At 39.1% G+C, this 24,761-nt stretch overlaps 1 protein-coding gene across 6 annotated transcripts in view; it reads right to left on the bottom strand.

Moving 5' to 3' along the window:
- Positions 1-24,761, bottom strand: part of TNRC6C (trinucleotide repeat containing adaptor 6C) — a 117,519-nt gene that overhangs the window by 57,627 nt on the left and 35,131 nt on the right. For all 6 annotated transcript variants that reach the window (XR_010886109.1, XM_067308605.1, XM_067308608.1 and 3 more), the window contains one exon: positions 7,483-7,809. Coding sequence is in view for 5 of the 6 variants with exons in the window: in XM_067308605.1 (XP_067164706.1) it covers positions 7,483-7,809 (327 nt within the window). In the remaining variant the exon portion in view is untranslated. The remainder of the gene's footprint in view (positions 1-7,482; positions 7,810-24,761) is intronic.

Genomic DNA, 24,761 nt, shown 5'->3' with positions numbered 1-24,761 from the left:
GTTGCAATGGTAACTCAATGAGACTACCGGCAAAAACACACCTCGTCAAGAGATGCAAAAAGTGAAAACTGTTGGGAGTTTTATTGCGGCTAAGCGCCATATATTTGCTATATATGGTTGTCTGACTTTTGCAGAAGTAGTAGAAATAGCCAATTCTGGTATTTAACCCACCAGCATGTGAGTGAGTTCATTCAGGATCAATGCACGTCCTCAAGGCGTTATGCAATACACGTAGAAAAAAAATGGGAAAAAACGTACCACTCCACTATATCTAAATCCTTAGTCTATATACTGATATTTGCTCATTTGGATGACTAATAGATAGACTTTTTTTGATTCCAGTAGGAGATCAGTTTTAGAGACTCTTCATTAATTACGATATAGCTAGTAGTAGAAGAGACTATCAGCTTATAAACAACACAATGTTTACACTTCATTTCTGGTTTCTGAGTATTTTATTGCTTCCTTAACAAGACACAACCATCAAAAAAAAAAAGGATGAAATTGTTAGTAATGGTTTTTTAAATTTTTTTTTAAAGAAAACACTGTTCATGTAAAAATCATAGGTGGATCTCAACAATTTATAAAATTTGTGTTACTGTCAGAGAAATGGCAGAAAAGGTGTCCTGTTATTTTATTCATGTTACTCATTAGCTTGTCTAAAATTAAACCTAAGAAAGATATAACCAAGTAGAAGCAGATAAATATTTTAGGCTACATAGAAGTTTTTAAGAATCCTTACATTACTTGAATACAAACGTATTTAATTTAGTGTTAATACAGTACATGCAGATGACATTTTCAACTATTCATTTGCCTCCATAAAACAGCAGAGCAATATATATAAAAGAATATCTGTCTCACACTACAACATTACTTCCACCACCTTTCTGAAAACTGCTTAGTTCTCCAGTTTCAAATTTAAATTACATCAGGATCAAGCTATATAGCTGCTATTCAAAGTTCATGGTCAATAAGGGTTTTTCTTTTTTTCCATCCAATTAAACTATTTACTGTAGAAGTAACCAATAGAAGATGGTATTTCATTATTAGCAGAGAGAGAACCTGTTTTAAAACTCAATACATACAGGACACAGCTATAATTTTATCTTATTCTTCTTGAAAACTCTTACTTTACCTAAACATTAATTCATGCAGAGCTGACTTCCAAAGAAAACTATAAATGCATTCAACCTGTTGTGTACAAGAGTATAGCCCTGCAGCACAGCTATATAACAACTACTGAAAGTCCAGGGTTATAAAGTATTTTAAAATCTAGAATGCTTCTATATTTGTATTACTGCTTATCCTGAATACTGCTTTACAGCTCTCATTTCAATTTTTTTTCACTTTTCTAAAAGAATTCAAGATATTAGAAGTGATTTGGATTAGTGATTTAGATTTAGAGGTGATTAGAAGTGACTCCCATTTTGGAATCAAACAAAACAGTACTTCCATATGCATAAAACGGACATAAAAAAACCTGACCACAGTGCAGTGGGAAAATGCTATATATAGAAAGTATGCAAACAATATGAACAGATATACTATCTTTCTAATCTCTAATTTATATTTAAATAGTGCTTAACATTTTAATAATTACAGATAAAAGAGTGTGTTTATGAAGGACCCAAAAGAAAAGTGAAATGCAATTTTTGTAGGGTTTTTTTTTTTTTTTTAGTTCTGCAACTTTTTGACTAAGACAGACAAAGATATTCTGATAATGGAATTACAGAATATGAGCATAAACAGATAAAGTTCAGCTAATAGAGGCAGCTTTCACGTGCTTTATTTGTTAAAAATTAACCTGTTTGCCAATCTTCCAGAAAACCAGGTTAAATCTTATCTCAAGCTCTTGAAATGAGACTCTACCCACATGCCTCACTAGCATGTTTGCATATGCACGCCTTACCTACAGCTGTCACTATGCCGAATAACCTAAACTACGAGCAATTGCTCAAACACGCATTTAGCTCAAGGGTCACTACCACTTTGTTAGACCTGATGAAATATCCGTTTGTCAAAGCTTTTCTGCATTTTCCAATCATATTAACTGCTTTTAGAAGAGATGCTATCTCTCCCTGCAAACTTCTCTCCCAGTTTGTCTTTACAAGTGTATAAAACCACCCTATTAGAAGGAACTCTGAAGCAGAATGCAATTGAAGGGTAGGAAATTAGAGTACAGCAGGAGGAAACATATTATGAGATTATTTTAATGGTAAGGTTTTTTATCTTGCTTCCCAGAAAATTATCCAACACAAAGTTAATACCAATGTACTTATAATAAGAGGCGCGAACATGCTACACAATGGTACTCAGCAGCTTTCAACTGCTCACAACACTTACTTCGAAATGCACGTAACATGCCACAAGCAGGAATACGCAAATTGCAGCCAATGACATTTCAAAACACGAAATAAAACTTCCAGCTTCATAGAAAAAGAGAAAAAAGTTCAGCACACAACCTAGCATCAGCCCACAGCGGGAAAATAACGCGTCTCTGCAACTGCTGTAAAATTCTCACTTCCCAGAAAACAACAGATACAGCATATTGAAAGTGCAACTCTTCTGCTTCCACAATGATTGTGTGTTCTACACTATTTGGAACTACTGTATGAATTACTTGCTTTCGTTTCTTTCTAGGCTTTGGAAACAAATGTTACTGATCAGTTCCACAAAATATTCTACTTGCCATACAAAAAAAAATGCAGAAGTTCTCTGCTAGCTCCTGCAGGACATGGTATGTTTCTTGGGAGTTGATGGATGTTGGTTTCACATGGCTGAATTGCAGAAAAGCAAGAGGCATCTTCAAGAAAAACTGATCACTCCTTCTGATCTTTGTTCTTAAAACCATCAAACACGCACAGTGGTTGCCTGGAGACTACTAGACCAACTTCATCAATTGTAAAGAAACAAAGGAGAAAATATTACTTGCTATTTTTGCTCTCCCGTGGTAGTTTTCAGAAATTAACTTAATTCTTGCAGATTACGTGGCAAAGGAGCATTCCTGTAATGCCTCGCTTCAAGGAGGCAAGTTACCTGTTCGCCACATACATTGGCGTTAGTTGAGAAAATGGAGAAGGAAAAGGAATACAGAAGGGCTTTGTGCGTCAACAAGAGGCTACGTAGCTCAAGACTGAAGTGCTGGACAGATGACAATTCTACAGAAAATGCTCTAAAGTGCTACGGAAATTAATTTCCTAATAGTTACCAATACATAAAAGACTGTTTCAAAGGATAAGATTTCTAAAAGGTTTCTATTTTACGCAATTTGAAAAATCGTATTTTCTACTCCTGACGGTTGCTCTAGCTCATGTTTTATAGATTACCTTAAGACAGAAACAAAAAAAATCACTACTCTAATCCACTTCACTGATATCTCCAAATGATAAAGCCTGAGAAAGAATACATTAGGGGCCATTAATTCTTACTTTCCTTACATTGGCAGAATATCCTTTTTAATTCATGACACTGAATTTAGAGTTCTGATAAGTGTTTTGGATAGGCCAAGGCAGTAGATAACAAAGACTGATGATAAGAGAATAAAGAGACACAGTCGTGAGATTTTTCCAGTGAAAAGGCTGGCAATGCCTCTCTAAGAGCCTTCCTTGTAACCATCTGGATGGTTATACGTAGGTCCTGGACGCAAAGTGGTTGTATAACTTGAAGTAAACTATGTAGGAATATGTCACTTAAAAAACAAACCCTCCCTACAGATTAAGTATCTTCTGGATGTAAGATGCTCATTTATGATGATCCTGGCTCTTTGATCCATAACAAGTCATCCATCAAGACAAAGCTGTTCATCATGTGTGCAAAGGATTCACATATGGAAACTTGCTTGGACAGAAGCCAGCATGGGTCCAACGAACTCTGGTTAAGCAATCAGGTTATCAGAGAGGGAGAAAGACCCCAAAACAATGTATTATTCACTGTGTCTAAACCCCGCAGAGTTCTAATGGGAATAACATTCATGGAGCAACTGCTCAGCTACAGTGCAGATGCTGCTTGGACAGACACAACCTGTTTATACGTGCATCTGGTCCCCCCACTCATTCTTCTGGACAACTAATAAAAACACCTTTCTTAACGTGGAAGTTTGTTAGGCCATGACAACATTCATGGGTGGTTTCTTGCTCTTCTCAGTTTAATACTGCACTATATACAGAAAAATACATGATTTTATGTGAACATACAGGAAAAGAGCAGAATTAGAATGTATTTCAGAGAAATATGCGGCCCTGCTGCTTCTTAAAATGGGGGGTTCAAAATGTGTTTAAAATCATATGGTACTTAGTGAGCCCCCAATTTACTCTTGAGTTAGCTTTCAAGGTACACATATGGATCAAATTGTTCAATTATACTGTTCCTTCCCTTTACTTCACTTCCCTGGAGAACTTTTACCTCCAACGGCTTTTTAGTAAATGAAACATGCAGAGAGCCAGATATTGAAAGGAATATAGTCCTTAACGGCAATAAAATGAGGAAGCAGAAAAGTTTCCTTCTGGCAAAGTATTGCTCATTCAGAATCCTCATTAAAAAAAAAAAAAAAAAACTCCTTATTTTTATAGTCACAAAAATATGAACTATTTTGAACTAAATTGCATTAAAAATTCGTAGCTTAAGTGCTGGAGGTTTTCAGGACTTTGAACCTGCACATCTCAGGAGAGATAATGTACTGCTCCATGGAAAGAAACTGAGGCGTGGGGTGAGAACGCCATGTGTCTGCGAGTCACATCTGCTCCTATCACTACAGAGGTGTCTAAAAAAAGAAGAAGAAAAAAAAGGAAGGCTCTTAGGTGCCCTTGGAAGACAGAAATTCTCTCTGAGGTGAACAGTTACTTAAATCGTAACAGCTGAAAAGGTTTTGCCCTTCCCTGGATACTCTTCTTTCTTCCTTGATCTTTATGCTCATTGAGGTGAAGAGGAAGCCAGTATGAGAGATCAATTTTGAAGAATAAGATTGACAACATATGTATTTCACGGCTGCAAAGGTCCCCCAGGAGTGCGATACACCATACTCCTCTCTCAGCTGCACAAAGCAGCCAGGTGCACAGCTGCTGTGGTTATAAACCAAGCTAGATATCTATTTTTCTCCTTTAACTGTTCTTGTCTAGTAAAGGAACTCATGCTCCACCTGCTGGAAAGAGAAACAAATGAGCCCTACCATTCAGCAAATTCTTTCTAAGAGGAAGATACAACTATGTAAGTCTCAAAACGCAGGCTCTTGCTGTCAGCAGATGGAAGAAGTAGCCAAGCGTTTAGCTTCTCCAGGAATCTCTTCCATACTCCAAGCGCTGTTACACAGATCTTCGGGTGCCCCTTTACAGCTTGCTTTTTGACCTTGCACAAACAAGAACCCGACAATTTTGACTTTGCACAATAATTGCAGCCTGATAAAAACAAATCAGTGCTTTACACAAACGCTTTTATAACAAATTAGATGTGGGTTAACTTGTTTTGCACAGTATGGAACACAAAAAGCTGCTACACTCCTCCTCCCGTTTTCACTAGTTTCTACCGTATTCCGAGTTTTTCCAAAGGCCACAGAAAACTAGCAAAAGAATAAGAAAGCAAACCAATTCAGCAGTGAAAAACATCTGACGATAGCTGCCAGGCTGAAAGACCATAGAAACAAATGCTTATTTGATATAGCAAGTTAAAAAAAGGAGTCAGGAAAAGAGAAGTCTAAAACCTCAAGGTACTTACGCATCTGAGAAGAAGATGAAAGTCAGACAGCCAGTATCACATTCTTACAAGCCAAGTCCTTTTATGGATTATTCTGTGATTTATGGTGAACTTTGCTTTATGATTTACAGGATGTTTCTTCAAGATCAGACAAAGATGTTTAGGATATGCCTGTACTGCTGCTTAGAGTAACAGCCAGCCTGAGCCACTTGAGTTGGACATCCTGTCTCTATCATATAATGAGATACTAGATTTCTGAAAACACACTAATAATAAGCATTTAAATATCAATATCTCATACAGAATATTAGTCTGATAGTTAACAAATATCTCTGTATCAAAAAGAAGCTGTAAATGCCAGCTGCTTTCCCTGCTGAACTGTGATTTGTAAAGAAGAGGATGTGAATGCTACTCTAATTCATAGAAATAGATTACTTCCCATGCCACCAAAGGTGAGTGCTTGAAAACACAGTATTAGAAAACTCTTCCCCTCCCCAAATAAATATCCTAACCAATAAATATGCAATTGTTTTATTTTGCCTTTTTGGATTTGTGTTTTCGGGGAGTACTTCAATCATATTTTCAAATGTGTCCTGATATCCGTAAAAGCTGTAATTTCTGAAAGACAGCTGACTTTCTTATCTAACTAAAACTTTTAAGGACAATGCCAAATAATTCACTACCTGCAATAAATTTAGTAATTCTGCAGTAACTCCCTTCTGTGCTTACTCTGGGGTTGTTCCCTGTTGGAGTTCAGTGTCACAAGCAGCAACTAGCGCAAAATTAGCAAAAGATTCACCGCTGTCCGAAGGGGAAAAACCACAGACAGTTTGGATCAAAATTTTGTGATGCCTGACAGTGCTAATGAGGGATAATGAGGGATAATGAGTGATCCTGGAAGGCAGGCAGACATTACCAACATCCAAAATATCAAAAAACCCCACAAAACTTCGTCTTACTTCAGATCACGTTTTCTGTATCACAGAAAGCTGTACCTGAGAATGCTCCGTTCTTTGCCTAACGTGGTACATATATATCCAGCCAGGGATGAAGAAGGTGATATATACCAATTACTGACTAGATTAATCCTCACCATAAAAATATGTTACAGGATCTCTAGCGCAGAAGGGCAAATGAGAAGAGAGCTGCTTCTTATTTGCTCATTAGCAGCTAGAGAAGCAAGGCAGCTGAGACACCTATTCCTCTATATGCTGTTTCCAAAAGCTGAGTTCCTGCTTCCATCAGAAATGGAGGGAATTAAGTGGTAGAAAGGTCTAAGATACTAAACTACTTTTCCCCAAATATTATTTTCCTAACTTGAGAATAACAACTGAGAGCATGAGCATGTACAGGTACAAAAGCATCACAGCACAACATAAGCAAAGTTCACATTTTTGATTTGCATACAATTTTACACAAAACACTCTTTAAAGAACATTAACATTGCAAAGAAAGCCAGCCAAAGATTTGGAAACACCCAAATCCGTGTTGTTTCTGAAAGAACGATCAGTAGAGAAATATTCACATTACTTGAAGATAACAACCATTATAACTACCAAAGAAACAGGAAAAAAAATCTGGAAATAGACCCCACGGATCTAAATGAATAGGAAAGCCTTTAACTGGAGCGTAGGAATGACCCATTATATTCATTTTTACACTAAAACAGAGCAGCAGCATACACTTCACTTCAGATCCTGCCATATTAAGCCAACCCTTACCACCCCCTTAAGATTTGGCAAGGGCAGTGCTGCTGGCGAACGGCTCGGTACGCCCGTGGATTTCAGCTCTTACCTGTTTGGGTCTTACTGGGATGATGCTGTCCGCCGGCTCCCGGCTGCGGAGGAGGACTGGCCCCTGCTTGCCCAGGCCCTTGCGGCGGGCTGGCGCCAGCGAGCGTCCCCGCGGGCAGCGGCTGACCCCTCTTTAAGAGCTGCTTCTGTTCTTGCTGGCGGAAGCGCGGAGGCACCTCTCGAGGCAGGTAGCGGGAGGCAGCCGGCTGCTGCCCGCTCGCGGGTGCCCGCTTGCCATTGCTGCTGTTGGTAATAGTGCTGGTGGAAGTACTGGTACCGCTACCGGCAGGTTGGGGCTGGCTTAAACTGGTCTTAATAGGTTCTGGCACTAGGTAAGACAAAACCAAAAAAGAAAAAAAAAAGTTTTCGTATTAGAAAGGAATCATTTAAGAGGTTTTTCTTCTGTAACCGAGCAGAGGGACGGCGTTTTCTCATCTCCCGAACAACAGCTGGCAAACAAAGAACACAGAAACATATAAAGTCCGTTCAAAGTAGAAATATTTCAACGATAAAACTCAGAGCTAGTTTATAATATACGTAGCCTCCTGAAACATTTTATACGACAACTTTGATATCTATGGCTAAAATCACTGATCTTGTACTGATGGAGAAGTTATATACTGGAATACAGCTGATGAATGCTTAGGCACTGAAGTGCTCCTCAGAGCCTACGTGCCTTCTTCTGAACCGTGCAAAGAACTTATCACATCTTATCACATGCACGTCCCACCTTTCGCACTGGATCATCAAAGTTAGCAGCACGTACAAGAGAGGCAGCAGAGAAGCTGTTAACCGGGAACACGACGCTGCCCAGGGTATTAAGAGAGGAGAGGACTAAGCCTAAGGTCCCATCAGTCCATAGATGCGCAACTAACTTCATGTCGAGCTGCAAAGGGCAACCATTCTCTAACTGCAGTTTATTCATACAAATATATACATGTCTGTGTGTTTATATTAAATACGATTTAGGAAAGCACAGCCCTAAGAAGAAAGATGAAACACTGATTTCCTATTAACTCTACGACAGAGGGAAGGAAAACACTTCTCAGATGTTTTCAGTTCCAGCATTCCCAAGACTTCTTGGGCTGCAGCCAAAGCAAGATGTCTAACAACACTTATCCTAAAACAATAAATAAAAAGCCCCACAAATAAAGGGATGGCTAGAAATAATTTTTGCTATTAATGTGCAGAGAAATTAATTACTAAATAGGAAACAGCTGCACAGAGTACATAATTTCTTAAAACTTTAAGAGTTAGAGTCAGGCACTGAGAAAGTAGCATGCTGTGAAATTAGAATTTCAGAAAAATGATTTAAATTGAAAAGGAGTATGTATTAGGAGAAAAAAATTTTTTTTGGTAATGAAAAGTTATAAGGAAAGATTTCAAATAAAGATTAGTTTGCTTTAGTCCTGCTTTACCCAATCATCTGTAGATTTAGATATATATGCAAATACTTTGTACATATATTTATGCCCAAGTATGTTCCATATATTGGGTTTAAAAAACAAATTATGCTCACAGGTAACTTTTTCAACACATAATTTTAAAGGACTTTAAAGATATGGGGCCTATGTTTTAAAAAGTTGTACTTAAAATTCTGATCACAATTAGTTCCTTTGACTGGAAAGAGTGAATGACCTTGCACAACTCTTTTACCATGACAAGTCTATTTTTTCAGGACTTTTTTTAATCCAGTGTCTTACAAAAATGTCAAGTTTTTTTTTTTATCACAAGAATCATTACAGCATTTTTGAAAAGTTACATAATACTGTTTCTCTGCAAAACACTTCTCATTTCTAAACAAATACTGCGATGTAGTAACCAAAAAAAGCAAACCGCACTTCAGCTACATATTTGCAAGAACACCAAAAAATGGGCATGAGGACAAAAAATAGCCTACACACTTATTTTTCCCTGTATCACAAAAAAGAGTAAAGGAAAACTTTCTCATCCACAATAAGCAGCACTCAATTTAAGCTGCAAAATGGATTCAAATGTGTACAGTACAAACTTTCTTTTAATCGTTATCAGCACTATTTTTAATAATAAAAAAGATGTGGTCTTTGAAAGAGAGGTACTAAATCCCCAGTATATGCAGAGCACGCACTTTCCAGGTACCAAAGCAACTAGTTCACAGTATCACAGAAAGAACTCTTCCATAAATCTCTCTCTTATTTAATAAACGTATTGACTGGTCTATAGGATACACAGAAGCGATCCATTTGTGACTAGAGTTTACATTGCAGAGAATTAAATCACACAGTTATTCACACGCCAGCATTTCAACACAAGGCAAACGTGTGCTTTTCTTGAATCTTTCAAGTCTAAAACTCTTAAACACATTAAATACTGTCCTAACTGTTCCTTTCCATAGTTTTAGCCTCTTTTTTACTACCAGGATGAAATACGATGTCCAATAAACATCAGCTAAGTTAACATAGCATTATGTTTTAAAATAGAATAAATTGGAGTTATTCTCTACCTGGGCAAAATGCATGAAACCATAAAACCTGGACAAAATGCATGAAACCATAAAATCCTAATTCAGTTTTCGGGTTTTCAGTGACCTCTCAGAAAACAAGTTCCTGTTCCACTAGCTTATGCAGCCACCACACAAGGCTTCTTGTGGTCTTCACCCAAACCTTTATAGGAAGCATTTCAAGATAGCTAAATCTTCACATACGCGCTCCAGACATGCGGTATACCACAAATTAATCTCGTCTGAAATAACAAGGCCAAGTTCACCCCGGTCTGTAGCAGATTTGCCAGCACAGCCTGGCACAGAGACGTCGGCCATGAAACGCGCCCGGTTCCTCAAGTCACCTGCTGCAGACACTTGCCCTGCCCCAACAGACACCCGTCGGGCTTCCTGGAGGAACATCGCAAAAACGTTCGGCAACGGCCAAATCGTGTCTCCTGGGGCTATCCATATACCTGGGACGGTGCTCACGGCCTCTCCGCAGGCTTTGGCGCGCTCGCAGAACTAATCCACTCCCGCAAGGGAAAAGGCAGACGGGGGCCACATAGTCCTGAGGATGGTCTCAAAGCGAGCGGGTACTTCGAGAGGTAAAAATACGCCAAGTTTGACGGCAAGCATCAGTGTCTCCAAAACTTTGAGCAATAAATTTAACTTCTATCTTGGAAGCCCGAACAATTTTACCTATGTTTATTTCTGTAATAAAAAACTAACTTGGAATATAAAAACCTAAAAAGCACCAATAATATCTTGAGAGCAGAGAATAAAACCTCTTTTGCCTCTGCAAAACACAGTACCAGCCTTGGAAACATCAGCAGCTTATTCTAACTCTCACAATCAAAATATAGATTAAAAACGTTACGAAATGCAGAATACAACATATAACTGCAAATTATTTCGTTTCCACAATATAAATAATTCTATCATCCACATAACCCAAAATATTATTTAGTTTTAATGGCGTTTTTTTCACAGTACTGTTGACTTTACCATTTCACCTGGCCGTTAAAAATTACAGCGTATACTATAAATTAAACTGATCCTCTCATTAAACGGCAATCCCTCAGGAAATGAATCTCTGTCAAGTTCTTTCTGGACAGAGTGATGTTGGGAAACGCATAGCTGCTACTTGGTGGCAATATAGGATGTGCAGGCAAGTATCCAATATACTGTGCAGAAAACATAGGCTTAGGCTATTACCACCTGTCATTCCCATTTTGAGAAGTCTGAATCACCGTATGCTTGGGTAAGCTCAGGATTCATATCTAAATGTCTGTTTTCTAAACTTAATTTGGTATCAAAGGCCAATTGCTACTACGATTTGTTCCTTTTGTCAAATCAAAAGTACAATTGCTATAGTATAGCTTTTTTTAAATCCTTTTGAATCAAGTAAACTAAATATTCCCATTTCATTTGGGAGATGCAAAGCAGAAATAGGAAAATGAAAAGAACTTGATCTTTTTCGTAAGACAGAGTTGTAAACATTTACCTACTCCAAAATTTCAATTATTTAGTACTTCAGAAAAAAATTCAAACCGTCTGTGATCTGCCTGGGGCCTCAAGATTCAGAAAGAGCTCTCAGGATCTAGGTTGACCTGCCAGAAGGACATAATCATTTCGGCCAGGAGGTTTCTCCAATTCAGGTAATGGCCCAGCCATGCAAGCGCCTGTGCCGGCGTATCAGAGGGAGCAGGAGGGAAGGGGAGGGAAAGGAGCCAGGTAGGAACCGGCAGCTGCTAAAACCATGGCATGGTCTTGATCATCTTCCCCTTGAGGAAAAAAAAAGGTTGGAAGTGACTCGGAAGAGGACATCCTTAAACTAAAAAATGATTTGGCCATGGAATTGAAAAGAAGTATGAGAATTAAAGCCATTAACTGGCATAATACCAACACAGATCAGGTATTTCTCTGGCCCTGAGTTTTTGGAACGTATTTGAAATGTATTTGTTGGAAACATAATTTGAAAAAGCAAAGTAGCTTTTTAAAAGCATTATATTCTCATTATTACACATAAAATAATCACAGATGACACTTCCAAATAGCATACATATATATATATATATACACACACTATATTTTATATAGATATATCACCACTAATCTAAGTCATAGAATACATGTCAATTTTTGCTTTAATTCAAAGAGCAAAGCAGTTTTACCACAAAGGTGTGCCTAGAGAAACCTAATTTTAGTCCTAGAAATAATGTTTTTCTTGTAAATACCTGAATCATACATGAGAGAATTGAACAAAGAAAATCAAAATATCAAACATGCTGCACTGTAGAATTAAAATATTTCTGCATATTAATAGTCCTGATTTTTTTCTAATCAACACATCAAAGTGTTTTTCCATTTTGTACACCAAAACCTCTTTGAAATTAGTAAAACAGGAGAAACTCTTGCAAGAATACCACGTATACATTCCCAGTAGCTGGAAAACAACCATTTGATTGCACCATCCGTGGGAAACGAGCAAAAAGTAGCAACAACACAGCAACGGGCTTAATTCCCAAATTAGCTTCATATCAGGTTATAATCTAGCATTCAAACACAATAATAGTATTTGGAGTATACTTGTTACAAAAACGATGTAGTATGTACCTTTTTCTCCAATAAAACCTCAACACTTGTTTATTAAAGTTGTCTCCGGCAACGTCCACGCAGCAGCTTTGATTTGGTCCGCGCCGCGAGAACCGCGTGCTGTTCGAAGCGTCCACGCTCCATTTTGTGTCCATTAACTGCCGCACGACACCCACTCTCACCATCTCTCCATAAGCCTTTGAGACGTCCCCCTTCGCCCAGCAGATGCATTTTGAGGTGCTGGCGACCCTTTGCAAAAGGCACGATGCCCAAAGACCTCCTATTTTAGCAGACCGTAGGCTAAAAGCAGACCGGACCGCCGGCTTCTGCGTATAGCCTGGCAGCGCCCGCGGCCCGGGCAGGCAGAGCAGAAGACGCGGCCCTGTGCGCTATACGTTTAATCAGCCCCAAGGGCCGACCTGCCGATCTATAGGGAGACCTCGCCAGTCCCCGAAGGAGCAGCCTCTCTAGCCCTTCGCCGGGAAGTGACACACGGCCGCGGCTAATGTTATTTGGGCAGCAGCCGTTTGAAATCCAGAAATCAAAATGTAGCTTTTATTGCTAAATTTTACAACCCCAAAATACTTCCCCTGCCCCCCCCATGCATATTTTAATTAACATTTAATGCGATATGATTTTCATAGCTACCGCAAACACATGGTTAAAGAGCTAAAGCAAAAAATTTTAAATAGAATCTTGCAAAAATACAATTAAAGACATTTAAAATTAAAAGCCTCAATACTGCTTGCTCTTAAGATGTTTGTGATGGGTATCTGCTTATTCTACAATCTCGGCACTGTACATACACTAAACAATGAGCTTGCTTGTAATAATTATCAGTACTTAATGGTATCTAAACTTCTTAATCCAATTTTACTCAAACGAATCCAATAATTGCTCCATATGCTTTTTGATGGTTACAATCTCGGGAATCCCGACCGCATAAGAAGTGTTACGAGCGACTGTAGGTGGATTTTATTAATATAATGAATAGGATCAGTCTAACACATTTCAATTACAACAATAGTGTTTAAGTGCATTTCTATGACATAAGGCAAGAACAGGCATAAATGAAAGAAACTGCCTAAGCCACATAATAGTGATTTATGGCAGCTTTTTGCCTTTCATTCACCTCATTAACATTTCTCTATATTTCCCGAATACCCAGCGATAGAAAAGTTGCATTCCTAAAGCCGGGAAGAATCAAGACGCTCCAGAGGAGAAACGGTTAAAACCCAGAAGCGCGTTCTTGGCTGCTACAGTGACAGGATTTATTTACAGCTTCTATTAAACACAGCAGCTCCATTACAAAGTGCTGCATGTGAGAAGAATTTTTGATTATCCAACGCCGACGCCTCACCGCGTTAAACATATCCTGCCCGTGTGTTATTATTATTATTTTATTTTTTATTTATTTATTTTTTCTCCTGCGGCAATTCGTTCAGGTCATTGTTTGATGGGTTTATGAATTCATTACAGGAAGCAGATGGATCCCATAATTCAGAGCTATTCTCCCAGCCAATCGTAGGGGCAATTCCCCCCCCCCCGTCTTGCTACCCCCCCCCCCCAAATCAACCTTAACGAAGCCACTTCCTCCGTGCCCGATTCCTCACCTATGTACGCTGCAAAAGAGAAACGGTGCTTATTAAAGCAACCTCAAAACAGTAAATGCTTTTAAAATACAGTGGAGCACTGGCAGTCCTACGCAGACACCCCCCCCCCCCCCAAAGTCAGGTCGAAAGACAGGAACTTACCCAACTCGGGCGAAGAGAAAATACGCAGGGTTGCAGACGGCAAAAAGGGATGTCCTGGTTAGTAAGAAATTCCTTTTTTACTTGCTGAAAAAAATCTTCCGTTAGGGAGAAAAAGGGGTGTCCCCCCCACGCCCCCCCCAACCCCCTTCCAAAGGATGAATTTTCATTTAGGAAATTACCTCCTTTGTCTACTAAGCGCTGATATTTTTTATCCACAGTGACATCTACTGGCAAAAGTAAAGGTGTTTCGGTAAACTGTTACATAAAAACCTAATACTTCTTAATGCTTCTAAAAAAAAGTGGGTGTATTTTCTCTCTCTGCTCTTTCCCCAAGCACATAAATTTCTCCTGAAAATCCCCCCCCAAACCCAACACAATATGTACTGCAGAAAAATTTGTTTGCAAAACAAATTGCAAAATTAATTTGTAACAGTCCTCATGATGGGGCTTTAAACATATAACCAGTCGTTGCAGTTTGATAATAAAGCCTAAAAGTCAGGGTTAAAAGTAAAAATATATGCATTATTACGGCTTTGACACCACTTATTTGAAGAAATATTTCAATTTTGCACTACTCCCCGAACATACCTTTTAGTAAATACCGAGCATATATAAAACCCTTCCCTGGTTTAACTTTATTGCCGCCCTGCCTTTTATCTCATAGCCGAGCGGGGCGCGTCTCCTCCCGCTTTGCCTTCCGCATGCTTCCTCTCCGCTTCCCTCCTCTCCAGCTTTGCAATGTTTCCTGCCTCCTTTCCTTATTCTTTCAACATGCAACTTCTAAAACCTCTCACCAAAACCTACCTTTTCCTAGTTACCCTACGGGTTTCTCTCACTTTTACCAACTTCTGCCTTCGATGTTCTCCGTATGATCTGGCTACATTTAGCCAGTCCCGCTCCTCCAGAAGGCAGCTTCAGCTCTATAATATTTGCCACTGATTACATAGTACCTAAACTGCAATGGAATAAACCTGCTGAAAAGTTATTAATGTCATTATTATACACTGCATAGCCAGTTAGCCCAGCCAGAGGGGACAACGCTGGAGAAGAGAAAGAAAATCCAGCTCGGAAGGGGCATCCCAGAAGTAGAACGGCCTTAGCACACAACCACATCATATTTGAAAAGCGTTTTTTTGCAATAACAGGAGGAAGAACGCCTTTAAAAATTTGATTCTGCGAAAGACGGACTTTTTTTTCCCCAGAAAATACACCTACTTGCTACAGGGGAAGGCCTTCTTGCTTGTAGTTTTTAAATCGTGTTTAAATCATTGGCTGACGGCGCTCTCCAGCCACACTTAAATGCTTTGGGTTTTGCATGACAAGTTATCTTTACTACAGATGAATTCCAAACCCACTTTGCAGCTCCTATTTTCTGCAGACAAATGTAGCCATCTGATCCGTTCATCTGAACACATTTCATAGGCTTCATCAGGATATAAGCATAATTTATTCTAAAACTATACCCAGATATATGATCATTGCATGAAGTTAGCAGATACTACCCATCATAAATTGATATATATTAAACGCTGAAATTTATTTGTTATCTATTGAGTGGATTTCAATTCAGTCAAAAATTAATTCCTAATTTTGATGCTGGAAAACCTCCTTTGAAAATATGTCATCCAGAAAGATTTTTTACAACCATCTGTGGGAAACCAATATTTTATGAGGAAATCATAATAACTTATGGGCCCCACAGTGACAAGTAAGTCACAAATCATCTTCCCAAGAGTGAGACTTCCACATTACTCCTTCCAAAGTAAAGGTTTCATTTTAATCTTTATTCCTGATGCTGCTAGAATCATATAAATAATAAAGCAAGCTGAAAACAGTATTCAATTTGGTTGTACTTTGCAATTTTTGAAGCACTAAACATTCTTTTCTTAAACATACATTGGTATTAACAGTACTGTGGCTTGTTCAAAGCTCCATGTCGGTTGACTGGCCAGCCGGCAAACTAATTGGAATAGATAATCGTTAAATTCACATTAAGGACTTGCCTCAAGACCTCTGCAGATAGGTGGGAAAGGGAAGTAACGGTCCTGCACCCGGCTGCACCTCTCAATGAAATCTGCTGGAATCCGCTGTCGCCGAAATGCCTACAGATTTGGTCAAAATCGGCCAGAAGGTTCGAAAGCTAAACGGGGGAAACTGAGACAGGAATGCAACCCAATCTCATAAACCTCATCTCCTCAGGAAACTAGGCCAAATATATACACAGTACAACACTTATTGAAGAGTATTCTTCTATGATCTTATGGAAAGTGTCTGTAAAACTATCGCTCTGCACCATTTTGACAGAAGTTAAGATTGCTAAATTCTCTAAAAAAAACAAAACAAAACAAAAAAACTTTCAGAAAAAAATTCTAAAAATTAAAGAAATGACGGTGTCACAAATCATGGACTAATGGAGGAATATAAGTGCTTGAATTAGTTTATTTTAAACGGATACCTCCTCAGCTACTGATGGAAAAACAAAGCACAATATCCCTGCAATCAAAGAGCCTTAAACATTTCCGCATAAACCAGGAGGCCATGCAAACAAAACCTCTCTAAATCACCAGCATAAAAATTTATGACCTGCTTTCTTCTAGTATTTGCTCCTTTTCAGGTAATTCCACATTCTTTCAACATCCTTCCCTACCCACACGGATCCTTCCCTTCCTCTTCTCTGGGTGCCTCTTTTGGGTCCTCCTGACACTATACACGTTTCAACGTTAATAAAACCACCTTTGCCCTCGCTTGTCTTCACCACTCTGCCCCTCTCCAAATAACCTCTCAACCTAATCTCCATCCTTGCAAACTAAGCTGTAAGAGCTTTGGAGATTCCTAGTGGTATTTCTGGGCTAGAAATCAGTATTTTCATTCAGCTTCCCTTATCAGAAACATTTGACATGGCCATGACTTCCTTGCATCTGTGTTCTGTTGGCTTCTGTAATTTTTTTTTCTCATCATCTTCTGTTTTGCTAATTCATTTAGTTGAAGGTGTTACCTTCTTGACTGCTGGCTTTATGCAAAAGCCTGAAATACAGAAACATTCAGGACTTCATCTACTGCCTAACTCTATTTTGTCCCTAGAACAGTATATCCAGAAAGACCATCACTGCACATACCTCATCCAGGACCATCACTGCTACCCTGATAATTCATTTGTTTCTCTCCCCACTTAGATCCAATCATCTGCTTCATCCAAACTGAAACTTTGCCTGTTTTCCCACACTTCCTTCTGGCGTCCCATCATCAACCAAAGCTCCCTCTATATATCTTAACTTTGTAAGGGTTTCTGACATGAAATTCTTGCCCGATTTTGTCACAAGCAAATTGGGGAAATGTGAGCTAAATGCAAAATTGGTTGAAATATTCTCCAGGAGAATCAATGGCTTGCTGTCAAAGCGGATGCGTATTTCAAAAAGATTCCACAGAGGTTTGATCTGAGCCTGTGCTGCTCAATATTTTCATTAATGACTGGCAGATGGACTAGAGAACGTCCTTATTAAATCTGCAAATGACACCGAGCTGCGGAGGAGCAAGCAGGGGGTGACAAGTTTGCTGCAGGACGGGATAGGAATTCAGCGACCATAACCTGGAGAAGCAGTCTGAAAAAAAGGGACTGCGATTCAGCAAGGAGAGTCGAGCTATTAGGCAGGAAGAACGAAATGCAAAATAGCGAACGGGTGACCCCACAGCAGTTTCGCAGAAAAAGATGCAATGTTTACAGCAGATCACAAACCGAACAGAAGTAAAAAGGTCAGGCTGCTGAAAGAAGACAAGCATTGTAATGGAATAAATAACCAGCTCCCAGGCTTATAAAGCAACCCTTCTACTTCGCTCTGGCATCTTAAAGTCTTAACTAAAACACTGTTCCCATTGTTGACGGCTTCGCTTGCGGGGAGATACGGACCACCTGGAAGGAGCACAAAGGGAAGGCTCAGCAAGCTGGAAACGTGAGCTGCAGGGCGGACGCAAGGCCAAGAGGAGCTCAGTCTGGAAGACTCAGGGTGCACACAGCAACCCCCCTCCCCCAAAAAAAGCCCTCCCCCTCTAAAACACAAAGAAAGAGGAGGAAATAATTTGTTCCGTACCCACAGGGAAGAGGGCAAGACTTACTGGGTTTAAATAGCAGCCAGGGAGATTAAGATTTACATTTCTAACAATACGGATGATTAAGGATTACTTGCAGACACGATACGGGTTTGGCGATCTTGTCTGGGGGCAAGGGGACAGAGTAGGTGACCTCTCACGATCCTTTCTAGCCTTACTTTCTACAATCCCACAACTAAACCGGAGCTCCTAAGCCATTTCATTAACTTTGCCCGTTTTCCTCAGTCCTTACACACAAATCTTTGCTCTCTCAGGTTGACTATCAGAGCGTTGTCTTCGGCTTCTGCTAGGTTTTAAATGAGACAGCTAAGACATGGTCTTCTTCAACCATGCTTATCCAGATTCGCTTCATTTTGCTCCTGATTAACTTCAAACTTCAATACTGCCACGTTACGTTTTGTCCCTCAGCTCCACTACAAGCAGGTTTGCCTGCTCCTTCCAAGCCCAGCTCTGCAAGCCACCTGCAGAACTGCTTTGTAGACACACTCCTATTACTACTCTCTTGATATGATCCTATACTCCCCAATTTTAACTTTTCTCTTATGAATGGGAGAGGCCCCTGATAAAAACATGCGTCTGCGCACGCTTCACAGCTCAGATATGAGATTTTGTTTCCCTTTCTTAAGCAGCGTCCACATGTTTTTCTATGTCGTACTTGTCAGCAGACAGGGTGCCAAGATCTTTTTTTCTGCAAAGATACACAACTTGCTTTTTGTGACACAACGTATATATGTATTTTTAAGTTTTATTCAATCATGTGCTACATTATTCTGGTTTGGTTTAGCATACAGCAGTCTTGTGAAGTACACTTGTATTCTGAACAGCTTCTAGTATTTTCCTCACTGCTTTTCTGCTATGCTAGCATTGATTACAACTTCAATTTTAAATTCACAATTAATTAGTTGGGCTATATTTAATCCTAATGGGCATTAAAACAGCTAATTAGTTTGATAGGCTGCTATCAACACTAGATTGATAATCCAAAGCAAATACAATGCTATTTAGCACCATACTCTTCCACTGCAAGTCGGACTACGTCATGGTTATTGCAGGCTTTCTTTCAAGTTATAGTACTCCAATTCACAGATGATGTGACGCAGTATTTCTGAATTCACGTAACTCAGGCTCCAGCATTAATCATATGCATCTCTCGACCCGCGGACTTTTCCGAATACAGACCCATTGTAAAGACAAATAAATAACTATGTCTTGCTAGAAACTGGTCTCCAGACTATCATCTATCCTGACGAATGAGCCTCTGACATTTCAGCATCGACGTATTTCACATTTCTGACATGTCATCATACATTTAACTTTGAAGTCAGATTCCTGTAAACTCAGTTCTCACTTCTAGAGGAGGACATTATACATGCAGACTCTTCTCCCTAAACAGTACACTGACATTAGCAAGCCAACTTGCCTATTAAAAAAGGAAAATAATGAAGCTATTAAAAGTTTCCATCGCTCACGCTAATAATGTTAAGAAACAATAACATTCAGAACGGTCTAAAAAGGGCAGAAGGGAGATAGAGCCACTGCTGGGACTGAATCAGCTTGTGCAAGAAACTCTTACTCGATGGCAAAGTGAGAGGACACGGGGATCGCTTAGCTAGGATATAGGAGCATCTGCAGGCTTCTGATAAGAGGGATTCATACAAAGCAAGTTCAGCCTTCTTGGCTGCTAGAAAAGTCTTGTTTCTTATATACTTTCCCACAGTAGAGTAAAAAAAAAAAACACACTTAAAAACAATTAAACCCCAGCAATTTATTAGTTAGTTTAATTCTAGCTCATCTAGAAGCTGAGAGTTTCACAAACATTCAATCTCAACAGTGATTCAGTAAAACAGTAAAGGATTATACCATTTCAGCTATCAGGAACGAGTCACGGGCTTTCGATGAGGTTCCCTCTCTCACCTTTCCTCCTGCCCTCTGAACCCTTCCTAAATGTTGCTACAGCAACCTCATCAGTAACTATACAATTAAGATGACAGGAAACGACTTAGAGCTTAAATTATACAATGCTAACACTATCATCATAACAAGTACTAGTGGGAAAATCCAAGCACATAATAATCTAACAGATTAAATAACCTGATACAGAGTCACATAGGAAGTCTGGCAGACCAGGAATCGAATCCTTTAATTTCAAGCTGACTGAGCACATTTAACATCATTACACAATGTTTTACATACAGTTTTCAAATGTAACAAAAATGGTTTTTTAAATATATTTACAAATGGTGCTAAACCACCGCATTGAAATAAGAAGAGGGAATGTTTTTAATACGGCCACTTCCAGCACAGGTTGAAGAGTAAATGTTCTTTACAGTAGAAATCTGCTTATTGTTAAATCATTTGTGCAAACAGATAAATATGAAAATTCAGTGTGTTCATAAAGCAATTAACAATTAAAATAATCTGAAATATCCATTAACTTACTGTATACGACAGAAGCTTAAAATTTCATTTGCACCTTGGCCAGTGATACATCTACAGGCTACAGCTCTCATCGACAAGTCTTGAGACTCCTTTAAAACTCAGTACAGAAAGCAGGGCAAGCTGGCGGATTACCGTCTTGCAGGTTAACAGGTAGTTTTTATATTTAACTAGGCAGAGGCAAGAATCCTATTACAAACAAGTCTCTGCCTTAGGAAGCGATTAATACCCATCCTGCGTCAAACGGTCAGTTCGAATCGGCCCTTTTGTAGCAGAATCTGCTCAGCCTCCCTTGGAGCTACCTACCTCCTCCCGCCTCGGCAGGCAACAGGTTCGAAGAGAGACCGAAAGCAGCCTTGCAGCTGGGGTCAAGGAGAACAGAGTGAATCAGAGCGTAAATGCTTCCGATTTCAAACGCATGAGCAGCTGAGTGCTGGGGACACCTCGTGCATCCATCGCTTCTAACGTGGAACGAAAAATACTGACCTGAGGACTGCAATACAGGTGCTCCGCAGGCGCACACAGACTACGCTGCGCCTACAGCGGACGCGCGGCACCGACGGGCTGCGTGTGCAAGGTGGACACACCTAGAGTTTCAGGGTGTCTCAGGGTACAGTCAGTACCAGTATCCCATCCGCGCTGCTGAACAACTGGAAATACCGAGCATTCACATTATGTCAAATATGGCCTCCTTTTCCACTTTGAAATTTAAGCTGGAAAAATACGCTACAGATGACCCAGGCCTAACATGCATGTGCGCACACCAATCTGTATCAAATCCATACTGGGTCTAACATAGCCTAGATATATCAGATTCACTATACATGTGCATGCAGTTTTGTTCAGGAAACTAGAAACGTGGTTTCTCCAATTATTTTATTGGTATTTTGGGGAGGAGCAGATTGCATTGTTATTTTACTCCTTTTAGACATCTCTATTAAAATATCAGCGTCAACTGTTTGAGGAATACATGCTGGCAGGTGAAGGTAACATACCCTATATGATCATGAGAAATTAAGTATACTCTTCACTCGCACTGCCAGTGCTTCTGACATCGTGGGACTATGCACACGTGTCAAATTGACTAGAGCCCTGTGTAAACACAAAGTCTTGGCTCTACTGTCATGTACATTTATGGTACCAAACAAATATTTTAAGTGCAGTACTAAAATAGTAACAATTTTGTGGGCAAGAACAATGTTTTAAATAAACTAATAAAAGGACTCTGAAATTTTGGCATAATTCTCTAAGTTCACATTCTACCACAAGAGAAGGCTTAAGAACGTGTTTATACTACAGTCCTAAAGAGAGTGTAGAGATATCTGGGCCATCATTTTAAATCAGTCAACATTAGTAACTAAAGTAGAGCCAACACGGATTTCAGCATGGACCAGCTTCCCCTCCTATTCAGCTGTGGGGATATATTCCAAGTGTCAGGTAGCATCACCCAGAAGAATGGTGTATGTAGCTATCTCAAAAAACCCTAAAACTGAAATATTTTGGCTTTATATTTCAAGGTCTGAATCTTTACCGGCTTACCTGAAGATAGTATGAAACTAAAAAGCATTCATTTATATTTAACTTAACAAAATTATTTTGAAAATGAATGCTTTGAGGAACAAGGTTCTTAAAAACGTACAAAAAATAAGGACATTGTCACCACTTTAAGAGACTGCAGTTTACAAACTTTCACAGATTTTATTACTAGAAAAATATTTGAAGTTCTACATCCTATTTGGGATGCAATTCGTAATATTGGAAACACAGGCAGTCCCATGGAAATGGCAATCTTTTGTCTTCAGAAATAAGCAGATGAGAAAAATCTGGACCCCCAAAAATCAGAGCAAGTGATTCCTTGCTCAGATAAACCCAATTAAAGTCATGCTGTAGGGAAAAAAACACTAGTTGAGTCTGATTTCCTGCATACTGATTTAGAAGAAAAAAGAAAACATACTGAACTTAAAATTTACATTTCAGCTCTTTGAATACCCCCTTTTAAATCTAAACAAGACTTTTAATATGCAGATAGTGTTTTCCTGAGTGAGTTTCCAAATACAGCCTCTTCACTGGAAGTTTTGGTTTTGAACTAAGAGTTCAGCTACCTGATAGCAAAGCCTGGGTTCATATGGAATCAGAAGCAAACTCTTTATTAATTCAGCTTAAGCCGAACACATTTTTTATGTCTCCAGGGCCATCGTGAATTCATGCTGTATACAAAAAACAGGATTTAAATTATTCAGAAACACAAAGAAAACAGTTCTAGCAGTTTTCGGGCTTTTGTCTTTTCAAATTCCTCATAAAATTTTCCCAGATAAAAGCAAACTAAATTCTGCCTGCTATTTTGCAATCGTTTTACTGTAGCTAAGATGAAGCCAAAGCAGCTCCGTTCAATTTGTTGAACGCGGTCTCACAGCAAACCTCCTTTGTGAGAGCGTTCCTGCACAGCAGGTCCATTGATGCCCGAGCATTCCTTAGGAAGCTTTGCACCATTCCTTGCAAAGCAACGTCGGCATCTCTAAAGGTTTAAACAAGCGAGTTCACTAAAAACACCATGAATAGGGGGGAAGAAAAAAAAGGAAAGCACGGAGCACAGCCTCTCCGTCTGTCGGCGTTTCTGGACCACGAGCAGTGGTGTCCCTGCGCAAAGGCAGGCGGCTGTATTTGTTGTTGGGGTTGACGGCTGCTGGTTGATCGGGCTGTCACCATAGCAACTTTCCGGGAGGAACTCACAATGCGCCCAAACGAACTCCGAGCTAAATTAACTTATTGCATGTCACCAGTGAGAAATGACTGTTCAGAGGTAATTTTCTGTACTAATATGTAATAGAGTTAACTCTCTAAATTGAATTAAATTAATTAAATGCCACTCCCAGTAAATCAGATTCTATTACGTGAATGTTAAAAGAAATTAAAGATGTTTTAATAAAGATTACTAATAATAACTTAATATTATTACTTCAGTTTAATTCAAAAATTCTGCTCAGTTTATTTTAGACACGTCTTCTCCTTACTAGGAAGGAATACCCAATTATCCCACATACACTGCTCACATGTATTTCATACAGCTGTACTTAGACTTATCCAAAGGAATCAGCACTAGCAATGTAAGAACTGTTCACCTGTGAAATAGATCTTGGTTTAATATATGAAACTCAAAGACTTTCTCCCCCCTACACTTAAGTTTTTGGTGATTTCCCAAGCCTTCTAAAACTGTGTTCACTTTCCAAGGAGTTTCATTTCTGCTGAAAACTTTTTTGTAATAAGCAGTACTGCAAGGAAAGACGAAGAGACCATACTTGTCTAGGGAGGTAAAAAAATTAAAAAAAATTCTTTAATGGCTTTACAGATCTATCTAACAATATATTATTATCTTAACTTTTTAAAACACCGTTTATTGCACATTAGGAAAGGATAATCAGCTGGGAGGAAAAATTAAGACACCTCAATTTCCCAGTGTAAATAATGGACAGGTTATAATTGGAAACCGATGGTATTAATGCAGTACCAGATGACCCTGACTTTATTGTTAATGCATATTAAAGAGTCACTGAAATACTTCAGGCAAAAATGGGCCTTATTTAGCATTAATGATCCTATGGAATTACAAACTACCATTTAAGTATTATTACTTTAGCTTTAAAAAAGAAACACTCTCTATGCATGAGGTATAAGAGGAGACAGCTATTAACAGCAGGGGGAGCACAAGGTATTGCCATATCTGCCACTGGCAATGATGACAATGACGTCAATTCTGTAAGAACCCAAATATCAGGTTCAGTTCAAGTTCCATTAAATACACATAGGAAATTCAATACTTCCATAAAAAGAAGACTGTGTAAAGTACGGTAAATAAATATTTTAAAATGTTTTCTGAACCTCAATTAAAAAGCAAGCATAAAATCAGACGTGAATAGCAAAGGTACATCTCGT

The sequence above is a fragment of the Apteryx mantelli genome, chromosome 19 (genome assembly GCF_036417845.1).
Source record: "Apteryx mantelli isolate bAptMan1 chromosome 19, bAptMan1.hap1, whole genome shotgun sequence".
NCBI lineage: Eukaryota > Metazoa > Chordata > Aves > Apterygiformes > Apterygidae > Apteryx > Apteryx mantelli.
Note: the sequence above shows the minus strand (reverse complement) of the source record. Positions and strands in the feature narration are given on the sequence as shown.